Raw genomic sequence first — 25,677 nt, forward strand, 5'->3', positions numbered from 1 at the left:
ATACTGTCTTGCTCCTAATGAATAGAATATAGCCAACGTGATGATGTCTGACTTCCAAGACTAGATCACAAAAGATATTGTGGCCTCCTCCTTGCACTCTGTTGGACTGCTCATTATGAAGGGAACCATCTGTCATGTTCTGAGGTCACTAAGGAAGGAAGTCCTATGGAAAAGGTCCCTAACTTGAGGAACTGAGACCTTCTACCAAGAGCCAGAAAGGAACTGAGGCTTCTTGCTAATACAGTCATGTGAACTCTTAACATTGGGGATGTTCTGAGCAATGCATTAGGCGACGTACTTTAGACAATGGAATATTATTCAACACTAAAAAGAAAGGCGTGAGCCCACCATGAAAAGACATGGAAAAACCTTAAATGCATATTACTAAGTGAAAGAAGCCAATCTGAAAAGGCTACATAGTGGGACCCCTGGATGGCTCAGTTGATTATAGCGCGGGAACTGCTCTCAACAACAAGGTTGCCAGTTCAATCCACAAGAATATGTGGATACATTTGAAAACTGCCACAGTTCAATTCCCTCATGGGATGGTGGGCTGTGCTCCCTGCAGCTAAAGATTGAAAACGGCAACTGGACTTGGAGCTGAGCTGCGCCCTCCACAACTAGATTAAAGGACAACTTGGAGCTGATGGGCCCTGGAGAAACACAGTTCCCCAATATTCCCCAATAAACTTAAAAAAAAAAAAAAAAAAGGCTACATACTGTTAGGAATCCAACTCTGTGACACTCTGGAAAAGGCACAATTTTTTAAAAAGTAAAAATATCAGTGGTTATCAGGGGTAAGAGAGGGTAAGGCAGAGAAATTTTAGGTCAATGAAACTATCCTGTACAATATTACAATGATAGATACATGTCATTACACATTTGTCCAAACCCCTAGAACATACACCACCAAGAGTAAACCCTAATGTAAACTATGGACTTTCGGTAATAATGTCAATGTAGGTTCATCAATTGTAACACGTGTTGGTGGGGGATATCGGGAGATGCTATACAAAGGTGGTGGGAGCAGGGGGTACTCCTGTATGTTGGAACTCTATCTATGTTCTTCTCATTTTTGCTGTGGACCTAAAACTACTCTAAAAAAATCTATTTAAAAAATAAAAAGGACCTAGGGCTGGTTGTGCAAGTTCCCAGATCCAAAATATATATGGGAACTTAGTTTATCACAGAGATGGCATTACTTACCTGTGGAGATACTTGCAACATAAGTAATTGACAAAGAATTAGTATCCAGAATATGTAAAGACCCTCTACAAATCAATAAGGAAAAAGAAAAAAGAACAAATGGCTATAAAAAGAGGAAAATCAAATAGCAAAAATCCATGTGAAGCAATCGCAACCTCACTGTTAATCACTAAAATGCACACTAAAACAATGAAACCGTATCACGAACAGATTGTCTGAAGTTTCAGTCTAATAACACCAAGCATTGACATGGATGTGCTGAAAAAGGAACTCATGACGTTTGGTAGGAATGTGCAATTTAGCACTGCCTAGTGAAGTTGAAGAAACATGGAGGACCCTACAACCCAGGGATTCCATTTCTAGGTTTCTATGTAAACTGTGGACAAAGAAAAAAACTCTAAAACATATGCCTAAGGAGACATGTACAAAGACATTTATTGGGGCAAGATTTTTAAGTAGTGAAAAAGTGGGAACCATTGAACTGTTCTTCAGTAGGGTAATGATAAAGTGTGGGTTTATGAATAAACAATGGAAAACTATACGACAGTTAAAATGAAAGAATATCAAGAATCTAATGTTGTTATAGTCAACAAAATATATATAATACCATTTATTAAAACTTTAAGATACTAAATGATACTGTCTACCATATACATATATACACATATATACATAAACATGTACAAATGTAGTAAAAGCAAAAATAACTAAAGGAATGATAGGCATCGATTTCAGGGGTGGAAAGAAAAATGGCTGAGTGGGGCTTTATATTTAGTTCTCCTTAAAATAAAAAAAGTATGGTAAAAATTAACATTGAATAAATCTGAGATTGATATCTGTTTATTTTCTACATTTTTCTGTATGTTCAAAAATATTACAATTAAAATGTTAAAATTTTATAAAAATTTTTGAGGAAGATTTATGTATCCTTAAAACCAGAAGTGAAATATCATAATTTATTCATGTAATTCTTTTAAACTTCCCCTTTTGTAACATTTTCTAGAACTGAGTTCCCATTTTGTCCACAGTTTACCTTTCCACTTGGTCAAATTCCCTTTTAAAGCACTCCTGGATTTGATATTAATTTAGATATTAGAAGTAGCAGGTACTCCAAAACAGGATCTTGCTAAGAATGCAACTGGAAGTAATGTTTCAGATTATTTTTTTAAAATGTTTGACGTTTTATAGCAGCATTACAAAATGTTTTGTGATGGTTAATTTTACGTGGCAAGGTGACTGGGCTAAGGGATGCCCAGATAGCTAAGTAGAATGGAATATTACCATCTAAATATCACATTATTTCTGAGTGTGTCTGGGAGGGTCTTTCCAGAAGAGACATTTTCGTATACTAAGGAAGATCACTCTCACTAGTGTGGGCAGGCCTCATCTGATCCCTTGAGGGCCTGAATAGAAAAGGCAGCGGAAGGACAAATTTGCGCTTTTCCCTTGAGCTGAGACAACCATCTTCTTCTCTCCTGGGAACTGACAGTCCTGGTTCTAGCCCTTCAGTCTCGGACTGAATTACACCACCACCTTTCCTGTTCTCCAGCTTGTGACCAATGAACCAATTCCTTATTTATCAATCAATCAATCTATCATCTATCATCTCACTTCTATTGGTTCTACTTCTCTGGAGAACCGTAATATATACTTAATATGTACAGAAAAAGAAAACCAAATCAGCTACGAGTATATACCCACCACACAAACCAAGCAACTGTTTTCATATGCCTACTATATTTACAAAATTGTAAGCTGTAAGAAGCACCATTATTTTATGTATCTCAAAGAAAAGCTTGCTGCCACTTTTTTTACTGGATTTGAAAAAATATATATAAAGACCTCTCTTAAGTCTATTATCATAGATATTTAAGTCATTATTTACTCTCGTATGTGTTTCAAAGTGAAACAAAGTGGTTATCACATAAGCTTCGTTGCATTCAAAATTGGACTCTCCTGAATCGTCCTGTTTGACTTGGCATCATGGATGCCCATGTTTTTCCACACGTCACTCTCTGTGCCATTACCTTCGGTGATGCAACATTTCTTCTCCACTCATAAGAGGGCTTCCAAGGCATTGGTAAGGTTTTGTTTCTTGGTCTGGGTGCTGATAACAGGGATGTATTCAACTTGTGAAAATTCAGTGAGCTTAATGGTACGTGTACTTTTATGTATATATTACACATCAGTAAAAAATTCAAAATACATCTCTTTTTTTTCTGGAATTTCCTTACAAGCTACTGACTTCCCTCTTACAAATTTTGATGCTGGTCCTTGCTTGATCTTAGTAAATGTCAACCTAAGATTTTCAGATGAAGTTTGTGAATGTGCAGGCAATGACAACTATGTCAAGTCTCATTTGGTTGCAAAAATTTTTTAGACACATCCCATCAACTAAAAATATGAAAAATGTGTGTCTTAAAACCATTTTATACTTTACTTTTGAAAATAATAGCATAACCTTTTCCACATTATTTACCTTTTTACCAGATTGTTTTAATGGTGGAATATTCCATCTAGTAACTATATCCCAAGTTGCTTAACTCTTCCTATATTTTATTTTCTTGCACTCATTTTTTGCCACTATAAATTATATTGCAATTACTATTTTCGTACAGTTTGTGGTAAGCATTGCTAGCTGCCTATCCAAAATCCATTTCCTTCTCTTCCTTGTTAACAGAAACCCAGTTCTGATGGGTTGTTTATGGTGCATCTAAGCTGAGAGGCTAATAATCCTACTTGTAGGGTAGGCCTGTGACCCGTTTCTGGCTAATGAAACCTAAGGGAAGGCTGTTACAGGGTTACTGTGAAAGCTTTTGCTTTCCTAGTAAAAGGCATAGATGTTGCAATGCCGCTTCTAATTGCCTTAAACACCGAAGAAATTGTATGAAGGTAAAGGTATTATCTCCATTATTAACTTGCCTGTGTCCCTGCAGCTGTGTCAGAATCAGCATTTGAATCCAGAGCCTGGCTTCTACACACTAAGAATGACAAAGCAGAAAAGTAGCCAAGATCCTGAGGGTATCACTGGGCAAACCAGCAACTGGCTACTTCCAGACTTTTCATGCCAATTTCCTTAGTCTATTTTTAGACACATATTCTATTACTTGCAGCAGAACAAACACATCTCTTGCCACATTTTGGACCCTTTTCTATGATGAGACTCTCAGAAGTAGGTTTGAGTCAAAGGTTCCGACGAATTTTCAGGCTCTTGGTGCACATCACAAATTATTTTCCCTAAAAATGGTGCTAACTGAGCACTTTTGCTAACATCTGGCATTGCTGGCTAGAAGAGGGTCCCATCTAGCACCCTGCCAGGAAACAAGTGGAAGAATAGTTAAGAAGGTGAGACCACAACTCCTCTGGCGTATTTTCACACCAATCCTTGCCTTGGTTTAGGTACATTCCTCTCTAATTTAAATAATTTCACAAGAGTGAATTTTAAGGCACCTTTATTTCCTGGCCTCAAATATTCTGTTTCTTATACAATGACATAAGTAAAAACACGTACACTGTTTTTCGAAAGTAGAAAGATTTGAAAGTAGAAAGAAAAAAAGCCTCACATGATCCCAACATCAAAGAAAAACAAGTTTAACATTTGGTGTATTTCCTCTTGGGCTTTTATTATGTCCCATTTTCTCACAGGTAATTGATTATACTATAACCTTTTGTACTTTGTTCTTTTCATTTATAAGCATTTCCTATTATAAACATTTTAATGGCTGTATAATATTCCATCATATGGACAAATCATATATTAATCATTTCCACATTGAGATTGAATTCACAAAACAATGAAAACAGAATCTGTGGAAGGAAATAAGATTACCACATAAGGAGTGCCCTATACAAATGCATGTATTTAAATCGTACACAATTAGCTGTGCTTTCCTCTTGCTTGCAAATGCAGACCAAAGACTATACGTAGTAGGAGAGAAAGGGTTATTTCATTATAAAAGAGAAAAGGCTCCATGTCAGCATCTTACCTTCCTATTCATATTCATTATCTTTTTAAAATCTCATATAATACATTCTGAAATTATGTAAGCAATAGTTAATTTTCAGTTTTATTTTTACATAATGAAAGGATGTCATTTGGTAGAACAGTTTTAAAGTGTTTCTCCAAAATAGTTTGAAGAACAGAATATTCAAACTGATTAAACATTCCGGTGAACAGAGATGCCACATAACACTTTACAAATTAATAGATTACAAATTTTCAAAGAGTTAGAATATGAAGTAATGAAATAATTTACGTTAACCATAACCTTTAAAAAACTGTACCAACCTTTAAACCATAACGTTTTCTTTCATGATTCAGGAATATATTCCCTACTGCTGCCCCATTCATCCCAAGCATGTTTGTCAGCAAACAGGCATTTCACCCTCCTGCCAGCTGAACTGCCCCTTCGTCAGGATATCCCCAGCCCTAAGCTGTGCCTTTTCTGATCACTCTATGAGCGGCCTTGTGTTCTAGTCATTTTGTAAGTCTATTTCCTCCGCTGGATTTATAGTTTCTACCTGAAGGAACAACCCACATAATACCTAGCAGAGAGCTTTGCACAGAGTGAGCATTCAATATACATTTGTGTATTTCCAACTAGTTCCCTCCCACATGAATGAGGGGGTAAAACAAATACTTGTAGTAACTGCAATTGTCATTTCAAGTAAATTAAGCAAAAGATAAAATAAAAACTTTATATCTAATATTTGATGAGAAATTTCCTGAATGCTTACTTTGTGGCAAATACCATGCTAAGTGCTTATAAACATTAGTTCTCAAATTCTCAAAACAATCAGTGAGGTAGGTTGTATTATACTTACAGAGAGAAAATACACAGGGACTAAATCATGTTTTAAATGTTTGCTGAGCACTGGGCATATGGCAGGGAACAGATTGCCTGTTATACAGCTTATTTTCTACTGGAACTTGCTAAGATCACCTACATAATTGTACATCAGCGTTCTAGGTTTATACATCACTTTATATATATTATGAACTTAGTGTGAGTTCATCCCAGAAATGGATCCATTCTTGGTGTTGACAAAAATTTGACACTGAAAAGCTGAAGTTGAGACCCTGGTGAATTCTTCAAGGTAAAAGTCACCCTGGAAGGTCACTCTGCCTTTGCTGGCAGCATCTAACTAACGTTGTGAGGATCTGATCTTCAAATTTACAGTAAACAGAAAATATTCTCAAGAGAGTCACAAAATAATAAAAGGAATAAGAAATAAGATACTGTGGGGTTAAAGAAATAAAACAGAGTTAAGACTGCACCCATGTAAGCCAGATATTTTTCTATCTTGCATATAAACCTCAGTTAAGAGCAGTGTGAAGCCACAGTAGAAGAACACAAGTCAGAACACAGACTGGACTTTGGCCTCTTGCCATCTAAGTGGGATGGGGCAGTCTAGCGAAGGACGAAATTTCTAGGCACCATCACAATTCATGCGGCAAAGCCGTGGACTTAGTTGCTACACCATTCTGAACTTTACCTCTCTTGAGCTAGACACATGAGGAACTACTCAGTTCGAAAATGCAAAAACAAGAAAAAAAAGAGCAGTTTTCGGTCTGAAACATTCAAATTTGCATCAGACACTTTCCGTGAAACACTGAGGGTGCTGGGGTGCTGGGGTTGGCTCTGAGAGCTCCCCTCACCAGGCCAGTGCAATTTAATCATTACACCTCATGTTCTTCACAAGCAATCCCCAATGCTCTGGGGCATCTTGGGGAAAGTCACAAAGTTTCATTCAAATAAAACTGAAGTTGAACTCAGAAAGTGAACAGAAGACACTGGAAAGAGAATAAGAAAAGTGGTTTTGGAAGCTGCTTTTTAATTCTGAGTGGGCAGAAAATTACTTTTTACTTTAAAATAATATAGAGCAATTTTCTCATCTACCACAATATAATCTAAGAAATCTGAGGTAAAAGACACCAAGCTTTCCAAATGCAACAACTTGCAGAGAGACCACGGCTTTTGTGTCCCCTGAAGTTTACTCAAGCATACGTAGGGAAGAGAGACCAACACAGCCACTCAACACATACAAGAGTATCTATTAGATATCAGAAAGCTTTTAGGACACAAGGCCAACAGTGGGCTAAAAATACTACAAGGTGAAAAAGGCTAAGGAAACCAATTTCATTTCGTTTTCCTCTATGGAAGAGGGAGCAGCCTAAATGATGATCTAAAGACACTCCAAGATTACTATTATACTTAAGGCAATTTAAAAAGCGAGGTTTTTATCTGGCATTCAAAAAAATATTTATAACTTTTGGATGGACTAAAAGAGCTAAATTGTCTACCAAAATCTGTACAGCAGGGACCTGTTTTTAGCAGGTAAGCCTATTTACAAGTAAGAACCTCTTACTCTTGTAACATTGTCCTGTTTTAAAAGAATACGTAACTCCCATCCCCTGGAGAGTAAGTCTGTAAGGCCTCTGTGACCCCACAGAAATAGGGACCTATCTCTACTAGAGAACTATTTACACTGCATGGTAAATACACATATACACACCTGTGCACACATCCCCCAAATAGTCCGTGAATGCCTTGAGTGACGGGTTATGGTTATTTTTATATCTATAGTGACAATTAGTAGGCACGCAATAATTTACTCTTTGCATGAACGCTAAATGAAAACGATTTTACAACACCACTACTACTTACGTTTCAAACACTCCCACCATCACCCACCTCCAAAATAAAAACACCAAACTGCTACCAAATTTACTTTGGTTTTCACAATATAGTGCTTCTGGACTTTTAAATTAATATTCTTGATTTACTCATTTTCTGAGAAATGACAAATTCAGCATTCTCCTTGGAATGGGAAACTTGCTTGTCCAGGTTACTTCATTCTTTTTCTCTTTTTCAACAGTGCATCTCGCAGCGCCAACTGCAAGATAAAAAAAATATATCTAAACATGGTAACACTTGGGTACCCCATAATACTAATTTGGTTATATGGAAGTGTACCAAAATGGAATCACTAAGTCAACAAATCATCCTGAAAAACTACAAATAGTGAAATGTTCCAAAACAGATCAAATCTGTAACCAGGCTGGGGCCTCCCTACTACTAGAAAGGAAAATAGGCAAAGCTCTTGACTCCTGTTCCCATCTCTTGGGACAAAAGCTCAAAACAGGAGCAGCTACAGAATACAGGGCCTGGAGGATGCAGTCTGCAGGAATAATATATGGGACTTCTCTGGTCCATACAGCTCTCGATAGTCTAGAGTTGTGGTTTTCACAAGCACCTTTTCCAAGACCACATGTATTCTACTAAATATAGCACACATGGACCATTTAAAGATTTTTAAACAGTATTCAGCACTTGTGTAGATTTAAGATAACTCTATAATGTACAACTGGGAACACAGAAAAATGTTCCCTTATTTGCAGATTTTCAAATGCGTTTGTTTAATGCAGCAAATGAACTAAGAAAATTTTACAGTGAGCAAATATTAACACTTAATATTTATAATGACTCAAGTATGAAGAAATTAACTCAGAATCAAAACCTGACAACTGTGGTTTAAGTCAAAACTACTATGGGCTAATTTGTAACTTGTTTAATTTTGTGTTGGATGTATGTAAGATGACAGTAGTGAATTATGTATTCTACTTGAACCGGTTCCAGGCTTTAATCCCCTGGAGTCCTCCCCTATCCACAGGAGCTAGGTTGCTAAATTTGAAAATGAAGAACATAAGATCTGGAGAAAAAGAAGACAGAAGGACCAATGTTCAAAGTGAACCTATGAAAGCCCTTAAAAAAGACAACTAAGGTCAATATATACCTTAAGTGCGTGATGGCTACTATTCCATTAATTCCCAAACACCACTCTTTGATTCCTAGGAACTGTTTAAGATCTCTGACTTTTGAATTTTAACAAGATGTGTGTTCATTTCTTTTTTCTGGAGGGCAGTGGGGACGGGGAGAGGAGCTTCCTGGCTCTACGTCTAAAGGTTTAAATTTTATGATTTTAAGTTATTGACTCCTTGCGTTTAGCTCATACCGAGGCCTTGGTATTTCTTTATAGACAGGCAGAGTAACTGAAACACTTAAGGTCGAGTTAAAAATTAACCAGTTCATTTTAACCTAATTTCTATGGCTAAGGAGGTACTTCTCACACTCATCTATAAATGTCTTATTTTCTCATCTGTAAAATTGGTTTGATCACAGTACCTGTTCATATTGTTGTATGCTGATTCAATTAATATGCTGACAAGAAACAAAGCCAGGTTTCGCTATCATGCAAATATAGGCATGCTAAAAAAACAGGAAGTAGGAAGTGTAGGGACACCCTTAGCTAAAATGTAGCAATGTCATAAAAACCTCATTAATGAAGCAAGGCCTACAAACTATTACTGCTATTTCCTCACACATAAACTCTTACAAAGGGCTGGTGAAGATAAACTAATGTAATTCATCAATTCAACTATAAATTTAAATTGGCAAGATTTAAAATCTTAATGGCACTTTTTCTTTCCCCTCAATTTCAACAACTTCTATTCAAAATGCTGTCACTTTACTACTTACCTAATGTTGTTAAACACAGCTTAGAACTGTGGCGATTACATAAACAGACAGGTAAACTTTAAAGGGCACCTCAATTCAGTTAATACTGACTTGGTTCCCACAGAGCACTGCCCTGGAGGGCTGGTCACTACAGTCAGGCCTGGAAGGGCCATTCTTGGAAGGGCTAGCATTGAACTCTGGTTCGGAATGTGGGAACTTTACCCTTGACCTGATTCCCTGGAGATTTTTCAGAATACAGTTAGACTCCAGTACACCCCCAGTAGAGGAAGACATTAAAACATAGATTAGTTTCACTAGAGTGAATTACTGAAATAAGCCCAACACAGAACAATCGAAGACTGAAAATGGATAAAATGAAATCCCAATGGCCAGTAAACAAAAACTTTGAAAAACGGCACATATAGAAAGATAAAAACAACAGAATTACTTAAGTTTTCATTGCTTTACTAAAACTGTTTCTGAGATATTACCACACAATTATTGCTTTTTTAAAAAAGTATCAGCTATATAATAAGCACTCCAAAATTCTTATTCAGTTCATTTTGCTATTATATTTCCCATAAGAAATGTCCAAGAATTTTTGCAAGGGAATGGACCTTAGAGATCATCTAGCTTGCTGCACCCTTTTACTTACAGAGGAGAAAAACAGACTCCCCTTTGGTCACACAGATGAATCCCAACCAAGTCAGGTCCAGGATTTCCATGCCCTACCTACCTCCCACCTCTCCAGTGACACTTCCCATTTATCCCAAGATGCACAGAACCCTAGGTCTTTAGAAGGCCAAGTCCATTCCAAATGTAAAGGCGTCTTAGAAAGACAGTAGTATTCTAGCCAATCAAGCTTCAAGTTGAACTCACCTGCTTTTCTCGGAAGGAACGCTTATTTTTTGAGCGGATATTATGGCTATACCGCATCATCATAAAGTTCTTCTGTTTTTTCTTCTCTTTATTTGTAGAACTGGAAAATGGATTCATTTTGGTTTTCTTCCTCACAAACTCTCTTCGGTCTGTCTTTCCAGCCTATCAGCACACACACAGAAACACTTCAGGAGTTATCTAATCAATATAACGTCTCCTCTGTGCCAAGTGCTCTACTGGATGTCAAGGACACAAATGAATGGAGCGCAGTCCTTGCTCTCCAGTGACTCAGCGCAGGGGAGAACGGACCGTGGTGTATTACAATGGGGCAAGGGGAGCTCAGTGGAAGAAAAGGTCATAATTCAGTCTGGTGAAGTCTGAAGAACTTCCTAGACAGGGATACCCCTCAGCTGTTTTTGCAGGATGACGGCACTCATGGTGAGGGGTAGGAGAGGAAGGGTAGAGCATTTCAGGAAGTAGGGATAGTACATGCAAAGGTGTGGAGGAGCAAATGATGTGGCTCCACATCATTTCCCTAGAAATGGTGCCTAAAGAGGTAAGGGTACAGAGAATGAAGCTGGAAATATGAGCAGAGTGCCATCACAAACAGCCACAGTCCTTGCCAGAGGCAGACTCCAACCATCTCTGGCTTTTCATTCATGCCTGTAAACATTCCCCTGCTTTTCTAACCACTTTGATCAATGTAAGGAGCCTCCCTGAAACCACAAACATGGAACAGTGCTTTGCTGTGCTCTGCAACAGGTTTGGATGGTGGTTACATGGCTATCTAGTTGTTACAACTCATCTAACTGAATACTTCATATCTGTGCATTTTACTCTATGTTCATTATACCTTTATTTAAAACATTAAAGTCAAATACTGCCATTCTGTGTCTACACAAGTTCTGGGTCATATTTCATTCCTTTGCTTTCTGTTGAAAGAACTAGGGAAAGGCATGCCTCACTCACCATTGCAGTTGCTAGTCTTGTCTCCTTGTCAGACTTTGGCTTTTTATGAAGACGTTCAATGTCCCGAAGGGAAAGTAATTCGCCCCTGGGGTGAAGGAATAAATATAACATGAAACAAGGGTAGAATTCCTTTCCCTAATACTTTCATTATCATTCATGTGAGCTGACTGAAGCTGGTGTATGTGCTGTTGTACCTGGGCTCTTCATCGCTGTCTATTTCAATATATTTCCTCTTTTGGGCTTTCCCGGGGGCAGCGTCGAGTTCTTTCCTCATTTGGGCCAGGCGGATTTTCTGGAAGTCTTCCTGAGTTAAAACTCGGCTAGTGCTGACAGCTGCGGCTTTGGCTTTCCGCTCCTCCATGGGCATGCTGTTCAGCCTCTTGGACTTGAGAGCACACAACAAAGGCTTACATGGCTACCGGCTCAAGGGGGACCTTAACCCCCACGAAGGCCCAGCGTAAATTAAGTCTTAATCAACAGCAGAGTGACAATGTGCTGGTAGAGGGAAATCTCGACACTTACGATTTCTTGCTGCTCCTCGTCGGAGGAGTGGTGCACGTCAACCCACTCACCGTCGTCCGCTGCCTCCTCATCGAGACTGGCACTTTCCCAGCCATCTGTATGAGAAACACACACGGACAGTCAGGATGCTCGCCTGACGCTGAGCACTCACGGTAAGTTGAGATAAATCAAGCCAAAGGAAAGTAAGGTTATGAACCTCAAACATATGCTCTCCGGACCAAGAACTAAGCAATGTTTATGTTCAGTAAGCCACATCCATTTAATTAAAGAATGGGGAATAAACACTGACCAAGTATCTACCCTGAGCCAAAACTGTACACTTTTTCTAACCCTCACAAATCAACAGAAGAGGAACAGACTCTCGAGTTAAGTAGCCTGCCCCAAGCCGCACTGTTAGAAAATGTAGTCTGCACTGAAATCCTGAAAATCGTGTCTGACTCTAGAGCCCATGTTCTTTCCACCAAACTGTCCATCGAAACTGTATTGTTCATTTATCTTGGCCATGCAGCAAGTATCTAACTCATCTAAGCATATTAATACATATTTTTAGAAACTAGTTAGAAATGGTCATTCAGAGAACTGAAGTGGAAGATTTTGGATATAAAAGAATCTTGTAGACACCTCAATAAAGAGGTATTAGAGTTCTGAATGGAGCCACCCCAGTAAGCTTTTAAAATCACAGATACCTGCAATTTCAGGGGTTCCCCATGTTCTACAAGACAGTGTCCCAGCTCTTTCGTATGGCATATACACAACCACTCACGGTAAGGCCCCAACTCAATCTCTAGTGTGATATTTTGCTATATTCCACGTTGTATCCTATACTGCAATAGTTCCTGAAATCCTTCAGGATTTTGCTCAGTTTGCCTGGAAAGTCTCCATTATTGTACCATTCCTCACAATTCAAGATATAGTTCATGGGTCACCATCTCCTTGAGGCCTTTTCTGAACCTCTGAGGTAGATCTGACCTCTCTCCTGACCTCATGTCCCACTCCAATCATAAATCCTGTTAACACTTTATTGCTCAGCTCTTTATGAAAGGTCCCGAAGGGCAGGAACCGTATCATTCACCATTGCATTGACAGTGACTAGCCCACAGCTAATGCTTAAGAAAGCTTTGTTGAAACAGGAAGACAGGACTTCAGCAACCGATGTAATAAAGGCAAACCCTAGAAATCAGAATGGAGTTCCTCAAGAATTCTTCAACAAGTTTAACAAGCGTTCTCCTTCAACAGGAGACTTTGGGAGGATTGCTAAGGACTAATCCTCGTCATTTTTTTTCTAGACAACAAACAAAAAACCATTATCTTTCCCAAGTGCCCAGCATACACTTGATAAGGGGCAGCTACCCTGTAGGACGTGAAAAGACGCCTCCTACACTATCATGTAAGTTCCCTAAGAGCAGGAACCATGCCCATTTGATCCCCAGTGCTTTTACCAGTGCTTGGCACTAGTCATTGTTCAATAAAAATCTGTTGAATGAATGTTCAAACAGCATAAAGATTTCAAGGTCAATAAAGATACAGGAGTGATTTTGTCCTGAGTAATGGTGAAATGAAAATGAACCTTCATCGTTTTCATCACTCTCTTCTTCTTTTTCAACTTCCAGAATTTCTGCTCCTGGAATGTAATATTTAGCATCTAATTCTCCATATTCTTGCACTCTTGCTTCTATGGAGGCCTCTGTAGGTTTACCCTAAAGGAAAGGAAATTGTTTTAAATACGGTCCTTAGATTGCAAAACATTATTCATGAAAAGGCTTCTCTATGATTATGAATTTCGAAGGGAGAATCACAAAAAAATGGAAGTAATCAAATAATAGTAACAGTCCACTTGGGTCATAGTAAATCCCTCAGCTAGAACTCTGCCCACTATTTTCTTGTTCTCCTCTGATCAGGAAACTGGCAGTCATTAGAAAATAACTGTTCCAATTCTTAAGTCTTGACATCACCATGTCCCTTCCTGTCACAGACATACATCTCCCTTTCCTCCCAAAGAGGTGGTAACTGGCTGGGGAATAGCCTGTTCAATACTGACTGATTTTTGGGATTCCAACCTGTTAATGATGTCAAAAGCTTTCAAGATGAAACTGCCTGACTAGTCTAGAAGATTCAGTCATCATCAAAGAACACGTGCCAACCACAAAATACTTAAGGCAATGGTATTCAATCAATTGTAGTTTGAACTTGAAGAATAAAACTACACATATCTCCAACACTCATAATGGAAGCATCACAAATACTAAAACTCAAACTGTAGAAAATTACTCACATCTTCTGGAACCATACCTTGAGATCAACATACGCAGGCTTTACCTACCCGAAATTTCTTCTGCAACATCTGAGGATTCAGTGTTCGGAAGAGCTGAATCAAAGTTCTAGCAGACATCATTACATCTGTAAAACAGTACCTTTAATTAGAAATCCACAGCAAAGAATCTATTGAGATAAAAAATGAATCACTTTATATTCTTTGGTCTACAAAGAATAATATGCAACCTACTCTTATCTTTGTGTGTTTTATACTGAGCCAGATCTTGGAGAAGTTCTTCAGTCATGGCTAGAGGACATCGAGCTGTTATCTCTTTTATTGCATTGATTCTAGAAAAGGAAAAGTGAATTTCAAAACTCCAAACAGCAATTTCATTTGGTTCAACCTAAGAAGATTTCCTAAAAAGACCACATCAGAAGGATGAGCAATTGGGTTTCATAGGGCTTAGGTGTCTAAAACTGCAGCTTGGTAAAGAATGTGAGGGTGGGCAGCCTTAGAGGGCTCTTGTATCAGACAGCTTACCATTTCCTCTACTGATGGAATAAGAAACAGTATCTTTCTTGTAAAGTAAATAATGGCAGCATTTACTCCCCAACTCTAAGGGGAAAAGGAACTAGGTCAAATAAGAAAAGTTAAAGGTCTTTAGGGCTATTATCCCAGCAATAATTTCATAAAAAGCAACTCTTAACATACTGCTTAGCTATAGGGACATATTAGACAATCGTGAAACCTGTGCTCACAGTCATTAAGTGTTTTTGAATGAATCAAAAGAGCCACTGAACTGCCTAAGGATTAAAGAGTGATTCCGTAACACATCATTTATTCCAGGGGAAGAGATGAATTTATGGTAGGAGACAGGAGGAAAAAAGCTTAGATTGCCAAGCAATCATTCATTTGAAAGACTAAAGCTAGTAAAGTAACAAAATGTTGATTACAGACACAAAATATCTTTTCTCTGGCTCCCTCCTCAAAATTCTGACCAATAAAATCAAAATACCAAACACTTCCTGAGAAGACTGAAGTATATTTTAAACTGCTTTCCCAGAGGCCACGTTGCCAGCTGAAATCTTGTACCTTGGTCACGTAAAGCAAACCTAGTTTATTATAAACATACCCAGTGCCTCCAGCCATGTTCTACGTACCCTACTGTCATGACTTCCCCAGAGTTCTTGTCAGTAACAAAATTGTTGGCCACAGTCATGAGCAAGGACTGAATGATCTGCATTGGGAAGAAGAGAAGACCGCTGGTGAAATGTCTGTGCCCATTCAGACATCTGAGGATGAAGAACAATACATAATTCACAGTAGGCAAAACAGCATGCCACCTTCGGGTTGGGAGTTAGAGGAATCAAGACTGAGGAAGACAGAGATACAAGTACTCCATTCTGGGTTTCAGTCTTCTTGGGTATCCTCAGATTACATTTTGCTCTCCTTTAATACTGTTTTCCATTATGGATTAATAAATAAATGGCTTTGACCCAGGATAATCCGATCCAAATACTGTTTTAATCGAAGAAAGAATTACCAGTTTTGAAAAATAATCACTATAAATTTACTTATATTCTTGCCATCATAAAATGTGGCAATTAAACAAAATCAGAATTCTCAACAATTTGTCCATAACAAATTTACTTTCTATAGTAAATTTTTTTTTTGTTTCTGTAATTAAACTTCTGTGTATATCTCCATAAGAGTTAGTGTCTCTTCTATTCACTTTTAAAAAAAGAGGGCAGGAGGAACAGTAATCCATGTGGGAAGAGCCCCCATGATACACTGAATAGTGGCACTGCTACGCATGCACTAGGTCGAGGCAGAATGTTTTAAGAGTTCTCAACTCGCGTGTGCTCCTGGCTCACTTTGTCTGCATGTACGAAATTGCAATGCTTTCTTTTTGGGGAACAAATCCTTTTTGGTGATGAAAAAAGTAAATAAATGAGAATTCTCACCTCGGGGGGTACTAAGTGATGAGACGCTTGCGCAGCAAACAGAAGGATCTTTGTTACTTCTAAAAATATAAGAGATCAGAAAGGTCACAGTCTATTGCTCTGCCTCTCAGAGCTATGCAACACGGCAAGTACATTCTGGCCTTAATGCTGTATTGCTGCTCTTCCACCTGGAACACCCAAGCCCCAGATACCTGCTTGGCTTCCCTGCAGTCCCTGCTTAATCGCTGCCTTATCAAAAAGTCTTTCCTGACCATGTATTCTAAAACAGAATCTGCCCCAGTATTCTCTGCTGCCCTTACTCTTTGCTGCCTTTTTCCTCAAAATACTTATCTTCATCTAGACAAATTATATAGAACACTCTTTGGATCTCCTTCCATAGGTAAGCTCTATGAAGGTGAAGATGTCGCTTTATGTTGTTAGCGTCTACTGCAGTGCCCAGCCTAGAAATCACTAAATAAATGAATAAATACATACATACATATATACACACACTCTCCCTTCAAAGGGGCAGTATATACAAAGAACAAGGCCTCTGGCAAAGAAAGAAGTGAGGTGAATTCTAACTTCCCATATATTTGCTGGGTGACCTTGGTCTTTTTCTTTCTACACATCACAAGACTGAAGTAAGACTTAGATGAGATGATGTATGTAAAACACTCAGCACAGTCCTTCACTCATGTTAGATGTTCAATAAAGGTTCATTTCCTTCCTACCTTAGTTCAAGTTCAAAGGCAAAACAACCATCTCTTCTTTCCTGCTTTTATGCTATTTTTAATTGAGTATATACATAACAAGGAAAAGAGGAAGATAAAAATCCTGACATCTATTATAAAGTTACAGTAAAGGCTCAAACTTCTTGTTTTAGAATTTTCCACGAGTACTTAAGTCTAATAGTAGTGCCCCCTTATCTGCAGGGGATACATTCCAAGACCCCCAGTGGATGCCTGAAACCAGATAGTACCGAACCTTACATATACTGTATCTTTTCGTATACATACCTACATATAACAAAGTTTAAGTCATAAATTAGGCACAGTAAGAGATTACAACAATCACTAATAATAAAAGTTATGTGAATGAGGTCTCTCTCTCAAAATATCTTATTATACTGTACATACCTTTTCACTTAAGAAAGCACTTTATGGCTATATCTAAATTACCACCAGCATCACTACTCTTGCCATCTAAGGCCATTATTAAGTAAAATAAGGGCTACTTGAACATAAGCTCTGTGATGTCATTGACAGTTGATCTGATAACCAAGATGGCTATTAAGTGAACTAATGGGCCGGGAGCATTTATCGCGTAAATATGCTGGATAAAGAGATGATTCACGTCCTGGGCAGGATGAAATGGGACAGCAAGAGATGTCATCATGCTATTCAGAACAGTATGCAATTTAAAACTGACGAATTATTTCTGGAATTTTCCATCTAATATTTTGGACTGTGGTTGACCACAGGTAACTGAAACCGTAGAAAATGAAACCTTCAATAATGGGGGACTAGTGTACAAAAGACTTGCTTTGAGAAACCAATTTTTTCCCCCCCAAAATAACTGTTTCTTAAAGTTGACGAGCAGACAAGTAACCAACCCATGGCAGATTTTGGAAAGCATAAGGGTTTCTCTCTTCTTCTCTGAAACAGAACACACCTCACTCCTCTTATCTTTAATAATTCCAGAATAAAAGACTAGATGGTTATTCTAACCCAACACAACCCAAGGAACATGGCAAGTGACTGGCTTACCTCTTTGGTGGGGCTGCAGAAACCTTTGCACAAAGGGATAGAAGTTGAAGAGAAAAAGCTGTGGAAAGCAGAATGCACTGATTTTAGTATATATGTAACTGAAGCTGTAGAGTTTCATTTCTCCATAATGCATTTATATCACTAAGCTCAACTAGTTGGGAATTGCTTTTTACTTTTGTTTTTTCTCAACAGGCATTGATGCCCCAGGATAATTCAATGTGCTGTTTTAATCAAGGAAAGGAAGGCTATGCTGCTATCCGCACTATATGAAGGAACAAGAAAGAGTATGCAGAATAAACCAGGGAGGGTAAAGATAACCAAAATGCAACATCCTTTACTTTTAAAAACTGGTGTTGCTGTTGAACTCATTTTTTAGTCTTCAAAGATAACGAGGATTATAGGAAGGAAAAGCATTGATATTAAGGCTCCAAAGCAATGGGCAAAATAGTCATTCAAATCTGAATAATTTGAAACCCATGTAACTTTACTAACCATTGTCACCCCAATAAACTTTAATTAAAAAAAATTTTCAATAACATCTAGTATAATCTGATCTTCAAAAAACCGACACTTCTAGTTTTATTATTGCATACCAGTCCAACCCCAATGGAGAAATTACTTTGAGCTCCATACTTTACTGAGAAAACACTTCCACTCTGAAGGCTACCTAAATAAAGGTTGCACCCGGGTCCAATTATTAAAATAATTGCAATCTTTAACTTCAAGAAGAGAAATTTTGGAGATGGACTCGATTTATTCAAAGTTCATCATGTGAAAATAAATTAATTTTTTCTATTTTAGCTACAGAGCAAACCAGGGCCAGAGAAGTAATGGAAGACTTGGGTTCAATATAAAGATGGATGTTCAATTGTAGTCAGTTGTGAAACTCTGGTGTCATTTCCATCAAAGCATGCATCAATTACAAATCATTTCTGCTTTCCTATGAAACTCTAAAATTCAGGTCTGACATAAGATTACTGCATAAACGTATCAAGAACTGACTTGATAATCCTGCTTTATAGAACTACAGCCCATGGATAAAAAGCAATTTATTAAATTTTTCTTAGAGAAAGGGAATGAGTGCTTTCACTCATGTGTACTTTCATTTTTAACCTGACATGTCTATGAGTATATATGGTTTTTCAATAAATAAGCTTGCTTTACTTTTCTTGTTTCATTTTTAAAAATTTTTTTAATAAAGTAATACATTCATTGATGTTCAGAGCAGCACTAGACGCAAGAACAAAATGAGAGGGAACATCCTCAGCAATCATTTCTTTATGGCCTAGATTTTTGGTAAACTCTCGTCTCCTTTTCTACAATGGCAGTTGGTCTAAGAGTATGTGTGAAGTTCCCATATGCATACACAATACACATATATTACATTACTAAGGAGCTCTTGCAATCTAATTTAATATAAAATAAATGACCAGAGAATTCAGTTTTGGAAACATGATAATCTCCTACCAGAAGGGTCTGGTAGTCAGCAAAGCTATGAAGAGATAAACGAAGCTGCAAAATGTAGTAATAGTCAATAAAAATATGTGGGTTATGTTGGCTTAGAAAAAATGTATGTGTAAAGCAAAGTTGAATAAAAATAAAGTAGAAAAATACAATATAAAATAGCTTGTCCAAAAACCAAATATATGTACAATTTAACATCCATACTTATTGATAAGAAAACAAAATGATAAAAACAGCTATTTTCAGAGTGGAAGATTTTATTCTTCTGTAAACTGTATGGATTTAAATGGCTTGGGGGATAAATTACACTACTGCTTCCCTTTTACCAAGAACAATTCTACTTCTAATATTCACCAAGGAAATGTAATGTAACTCAAACCTCATGAATTCCCACCAATCTGGAGATGAGGTTCATGAGCATCATCTTCACCTCAAACCTCTCCTTAGAGCTCTCTAGCTGTTTTAGTAGTTTTTCTGCAAAATCTGGAAAGGAGAATATCAGAGAAGTACACTGTGGGTCCACAGTCTGTACAACATTATCTAACAGGTGCAGAGAAAGGCAGTAGTTAAGATTGGTGACTGGTATGGCTGTGCCTGAAATCACTGCTGAGCCAGGATGGTAAAAACAACAGAAGGTGAAGATTCACACACAGTAAACATAACTCCAGTGGGGCCCAAAGTTAAGTCTTAAGAATTCCAACATTTTTAGCATCACCGTCTTGATTATTTAATAGGTACTCCATTGAATAGTTCTACAACTTCAGCTTCTCAAAGTGTGTTCTGCAGACCACCAGCAGCTGGTCCATCTGGCAGCTTGTTAGAAACACAGAACCTCAGGCCCCATCCCAGACCTACGGAATCAATCTGTACTTTAACAGGATCCCCAGGTGGTTTATATGTACACTCCAGTTTGAGAAACACTGACTTAGAGGAAGAGTCAGGAAACACTGCTGTACAGTAGACTACAGAAAACATTTAAAAGTCCCACTGTCCAGCCACATCCCATACCAACTAATTAGCCTCTGGGAACAGGACCCAAGCATCAGTACAGTTTAAAAATTCTCTAAGTGATTCCAATATGCACTCTAGTTTGAGAACAAGAGTTCTACAACAGGGTTTCCCAAACTTTTGGTTTACACAGACCAACTGAAAAAAACAGAACTAATAAAAGATGGTCAATTTTTCATTTGGTCAAGTACAATGCCCTATCACTACTGTGTTGTTAAAGACATAATTGCAGAGAGAGCTGTTCTTCCGTATTTTTCTTATTTTGCTGTGGAATGGCAATCCCTGCTTTATAATGTAATTTTCTAGGTTACGACCAACTAGAAAAAACTAAGTATTTATTGATTGTCTATTAAATGCCAGGGATCTTATATTCCCTGGTAACTCAGAAGGTAGGAAACTAAACAGACAGAGATCAGATTAGCAAGGAACTTGGGAAGTCATAATTATAGTACCTTGGGGATCATGAATCAAGTGAATAGCTGAAAAGTTAAACACCTCTGGTTTTTTCTTCTTCTTTTGTTTCTGAAAGAAAGGGAGAGGAAAAATATTTACATTCTGAACTATAGTGATGAAGCCCATGGGGTTAAATGTGTTTATGTGCTAAAGGCTGTTATCAAATCCACCATACTACTTAAAAAAAAAAAATCTTGGTTCCAAAAAACTTTCTTTCAACTAGAAGAAATAAAGGTGGTTTTTGTCTTTTAAGATTAAACCTTGGGAATGTTCCAGCAATTAGCACCTGTGAGAATTTTTAAAAATTGGAAATATAAGCATTATTAAACACACAGTGGCCAAACTGATGATTTTCAGAATAATTATTACTCTTCTGAGAAGACACATCTGGCAAAGATAACCTACTGCAGGCCATCTTGATCAGAACAAGTGAAAAGTAAATTTAATCAAATTAGTTTATTAGAGCTACAGATTTTGCTAGAGCTAAAAACATTTATTCATCTAAAAAATTAGTACTTAAAAAATCATCACACATTTCTAGGGTTTTCAAAAATGCTATTTCTTAATTACAAATTCTTAAAAGCTTTTGCTTTTAAAAAATACATGTTCTGCATTCTAATGATTCCTATTTCATTTCCCAGGTCCAAGTCTCACCTTGAGCACTTTCATAGCCTTTTCCAATCTTTTCTTGTGTTTGGAACTTTTCTTCCCTGTGGCATACTGCACTAGCAGATCTCTTGCTGTTGGTCCTTCATCCTGAAGAAGAAACTACTTTGTAAAACGGTAAACAAGGAAAAGCTGCACAGAGGCAGAGTAATCCTTTCAACCACTTCTTTGTACTATATACTCCTTGCACACAGCTATTAAAATGAACATGACTTTTAAAATTCAATAAAATATATTTGCCCATGTGCATAAATAGGCACACACACAGCTTTTCACTTGCACTGATTTTTGTTCTTATGTTTTGCTTTAATTTTTATTAAAGTATAATATATAGACAGAACGAAATTTTGTTTCTATTTGAAAAAAGAAACTGGAAACAAATATTTATGAATAGGGAAATGCTTAAGCTATAATACATTCATATTCAGAAATATTATGTGGAGGTTAAAAGAATTGAGGTAGCGTGCTCGCTTCAGCAGCACATATACTAAAATTGGAATGATACAGAGAAGATTAGCATGGCCCCTTGCAAGGATGACATGAAGCGTTCCATATTTAAAAACAAACAAAAAAACCAAAAAATATTGAGGTAGATCTATATGTACTAATAGAAGATTTAAATGCATTGGTACATTAATATATATTGATACATACAAAGCAAGTGACAGAATAATACAGATATTACTTATGTATTTTAAAAACCTATTACCCACATAAGACAATGTGTACACACATCCATATATAAATGCATGAGAGACGAAATTGTTATCTGGAAGGAAGGAAGGAACTGGGAAGTGGAAATACATAAGACAGGGTCAAGAAAACTTTTATCTATAGGGTCTGAAATTTTTTACAATAAGAATGTATTGTTCATACGTTATTTAATAAGACAGTAACAAATTAGAAGATGTTATTTATTCCGGTATTCTTGTTACCAAAATGCTAAAATGGGAAGGGAAATTTCTTTAGAGTTTCTTTTTTATTTTAATAAAAAACAGTTTTTAATAAAGAAAATCTCATAACATCAGAAACCTTGAACTTTCCTTTTAAAGATGCCATGATATTACTCATCTCCCTCTCCCCATTCTAAACTTCTATGATGTCGTCACTCTACGTCAAAAACATGTTCGCAGCAATTTTCATGCCAAGTTTGAATAGTAAGATATAGACAGTGTTTTGAACTAAGAACAAAATTGAATGAATCTGAGTTTTATTAGTTATTTAATCAATCTTACTGAATGTAAGTGACAAATTCTAAATAGAATAAAATCTCAGCATGACAGAACTCAGTAAAGAATAAAGGTAACTTGAGTTTCTTTCTAACTTGATCAGTCATGGGTCTTACAATCTGTCATGACAGCAATGATGAAATCTGATAAACTATAAAATTCGAAGCATTTATGGTTAAACTAACCTCAGATTCTGAGTCGCTGTCCTGTTTCTCCTCTTCATCTTTCCCCAGGAAGAATGTCAAAGCAGCAACTAATATCTAAAGACCAATCAGAACAGTCTATTACTCATCCCAGCTTACAACAAAGAATAAATGCTTTTGTCTACATTTTACACATGTACAAACTAGGATCTGAAGAAAAAAATCAGAGAGTGGTGAGATGTGGGCTTTTTTCTTAATTAAAGCATAATGTTTTTATGCTATTCACCCTAAACATATATACATAGAGGGTGCCAAAAAAATGTATACGCATTTTAAGAAAGGAAAAAAATTGTATTAAAATTGTAATACAATGAATGATGCTAGCATTCATTTGATTAACGCCATCTTTTTTTTTTTTTTTTTAATTGGGGAATATTGCGCAACAGTGTGTTTCTCCAGGGCCCATCAGCTCCAAGTCGTTGTCCTTCAATCTAGTTGTGGAGGGCGCAGCTCAGCTCCAAGTGAATCGGCAACCTTGTTGTTGAGAGCTGGCGGTCTAACCAACTGAGCCATCCAGCTGCCCCTCTGGAAGCTCAGTTGGCTTCAATCTAGTTGTGGAGGGCGCAGCTCACTGGCCCATGTGGGAATCGAACCGGCAATCCTGTTGCTCAGAGCTCGCACACTAACCAACTGAGCCATCTGGCCGCCCGATTAAGACCATCTTTTGAGTGAACGTCAAACTACACATTGCTACCATAATTCAATTCAACTTCGAAAAGTAATACATAGATTAACATCTCTTAAAATGTGTATTTTTTGGCAACCCCGGTACACGTATATGTGTATATATAGCAATATCTATATCTACATCATCTTCGTCCCTAAGTATCTGAGTGGTTCCAGGACCCTGGTAGATACCAAAACCCACAGATGTTCAAGTCCCTTAGATAAAATGACATAGGTCAATGCAGAGTCAGCCCTCTGCTTCCATATATTCAACGAACCACGGATTGAAACCAGTATTTTTTGAAATATTTTAAAACCTACTGAGGGCAGTCAGTAATTAAAACAAAAAAAAATTTAGATAAAAACAGCTGGGCTCTACATAGTACCATGTTTCCCTGAAAATAAGACCTAGCTGGACAATCAGCTCTAATGCGTCTTTTGGAGCAAAAATTAATACCTAGTCTTATATTATAGAAAAATAAGACCCGGTATATATTATATATTACATATATTACATTATATTAGATCCAGTCTAATAGTATAGGGAAGTAAGACTGGGTCTTATATTAACTTTTGCTCCAAAAGACACATTAGAGCTGATTGTCTGGAGAGGTCCTATTTTCGGAGAAACACGGTAGTTGTTACCCTTTAAGTAAACTGTCAAGAATTTCTACATCCCCCGTAAGAAAAGTGATGTTACAGCCCTTCTAACAGAAAGTCAAACATGTCCTTAAATTTCTTTCAACTCTGCCTGAGCCTAATAAAAGAACAGCCAAAAATTACAGGTAAAACAAAATAAACATTGAGACTATCATTTAAAACAAAGCATTTAAAAAACTCCTTAATTTGCTTGACTCCTCTAAAGCACAGATCTAAAGAGAGCATTAGTACACATAAACTGCACATGCGCACACTACCTGTTCCTCACATACCGTCTTCTTCACCCTCTATCCAGAGAAGCAGACCACTCACAGACAGTGTCTCCATACAGCCCGACACTCACCTTAGTGACCTTAGAGAAGCAGGCAGTAGTGATCACATTGACAGTTTTTGCATCATTCCTAGAAGACAAACGAGTGTTTTAAAGTAAATTTTTAATTCTACTGTATTTTCTAGTAGACAATGGACAAAATAAACAATATAAGAAATATTTCTGACACATTAAAATTCATAGTTGTAATATTTTTAAAAAGTCAATCACAGGTGAACATTTAATGAAATTTTAGCCCAGTTTTACTTCACAAAATTACACAGCCATTAAGATGGACTTTATGAAGTTTTAATGATATAGGAATCTACTCAATATAAGTAAAACAAACAAAACAAAACCAGAATAAAAAACTATTAATATAACAAAATTTCAACTGCATTTAAGCTTTCAATTAGAACAATCATGCCTCGGATAAACCTCATTGGCTACGATACTGCCATTGCGCCAAGTTCCAACTGTATTTCAAAATTCATGTTAAACTAATATCATAAACTATTAACAGTGACTGTCTCTGGGTAGTGGCATTACCAATGATTTTTTTAAAAAACTTTTCTAGCTTCTCCAAATTTTCTATTGCAATGAATATTACTTTTACAGTAAAAAATGTGAATAAGCAAAAGACATTAGTTGGGGGCACTGTACCAACAAACCAAAGTTTATGAAACATGATATTATATATATGTGTATATATATATGTGTGTGTACATATATATATATATATATATATATATATATATATATATATATATATGCATGTGTGTATATATATATATAAATTGACTTGAATATACTAAATTGACTTGAACGTCTTCAGAGTAGATTAGAAAGAGCACATTTTAGTCAGGGAGTTCAGTTCTGTTCTTTATTAGCTGCTCAACTCTATAACTTTCAGTTTCATTACCTATAAAATGGGATAATTCCAAACAAGCTGCATTC

The 25,677-nt window shown here is 37.0% G+C and overlaps 1 protein-coding gene and 2 pseudogenes across 2 annotated transcripts in view; 1 reads left to right on the forward strand and 2 right to left on the reverse strand.

The window, feature by feature from the left end:
* Positions 1-4,803: 4,803 nt before the first annotated feature.
* SDAD1 (SDA1 domain containing 1) overlaps positions 4,804-25,677 on the reverse strand; it is a 29,505-nt gene continuing 8,631 nt past the window's right edge. For both annotated transcript variants that reach the window (XM_019720521.3, XM_074324443.2), the window contains 16 exons: positions 24,754-24,811; positions 23,067-23,141; positions 21,641-21,742; positions 20,986-21,055; positions 19,905-20,008; positions 18,062-18,119; positions 16,314-16,372; positions 15,510-15,586; positions 14,599-14,696; positions 14,416-14,492; positions 13,663-13,792; positions 12,096-12,190; positions 11,768-11,958; positions 11,574-11,658; positions 10,605-10,766; positions 4,804-8,103 (listed from right to left, as the gene is read on the reverse strand). In XM_019720521.3, the coding sequence (XP_019576080.3) occupies positions 8,056-8,103; positions 10,605-10,766; positions 11,574-11,658; positions 11,768-11,958; positions 12,096-12,190; positions 13,663-13,792; positions 14,416-14,492; positions 14,599-14,696; positions 15,510-15,586; positions 16,314-16,372; positions 18,062-18,119; positions 19,905-20,008; positions 20,986-21,055; positions 21,641-21,742; positions 23,067-23,141; positions 24,754-24,811 (1,489 nt within the window). In that variant the 3' untranslated portion in view covers positions 4,804-8,055. The remainder of the gene's footprint in view (positions 8,104-10,604; positions 10,767-11,573; positions 11,659-11,767; positions 11,959-12,095; positions 12,191-13,662; positions 13,793-14,415; positions 14,493-14,598; positions 14,697-15,509; positions 15,587-16,313; positions 16,373-18,061; positions 18,120-19,904; positions 20,009-20,985; positions 21,056-21,640; positions 21,743-23,066; positions 23,142-24,753; positions 24,812-25,677) is intronic.
* On the forward strand, positions 22,116-22,211 carry LOC141570240 (U6 spliceosomal RNA; annotated as a pseudogene).
* LOC141570328 (U4 spliceosomal RNA) lies at positions 25,092-25,192 on the reverse strand (annotated as a pseudogene).

The sequence above is a fragment of the Rhinolophus sinicus genome, chromosome 1 (assembly GCF_057876585.1).
Source record: "Rhinolophus sinicus isolate RSI-liver-muscle chromosome 1, RSI-T2T, whole genome shotgun sequence".
NCBI classification, from domain to species: domain Eukaryota; kingdom Metazoa; phylum Chordata; class Mammalia; order Chiroptera; family Rhinolophidae; genus Rhinolophus; species Rhinolophus sinicus.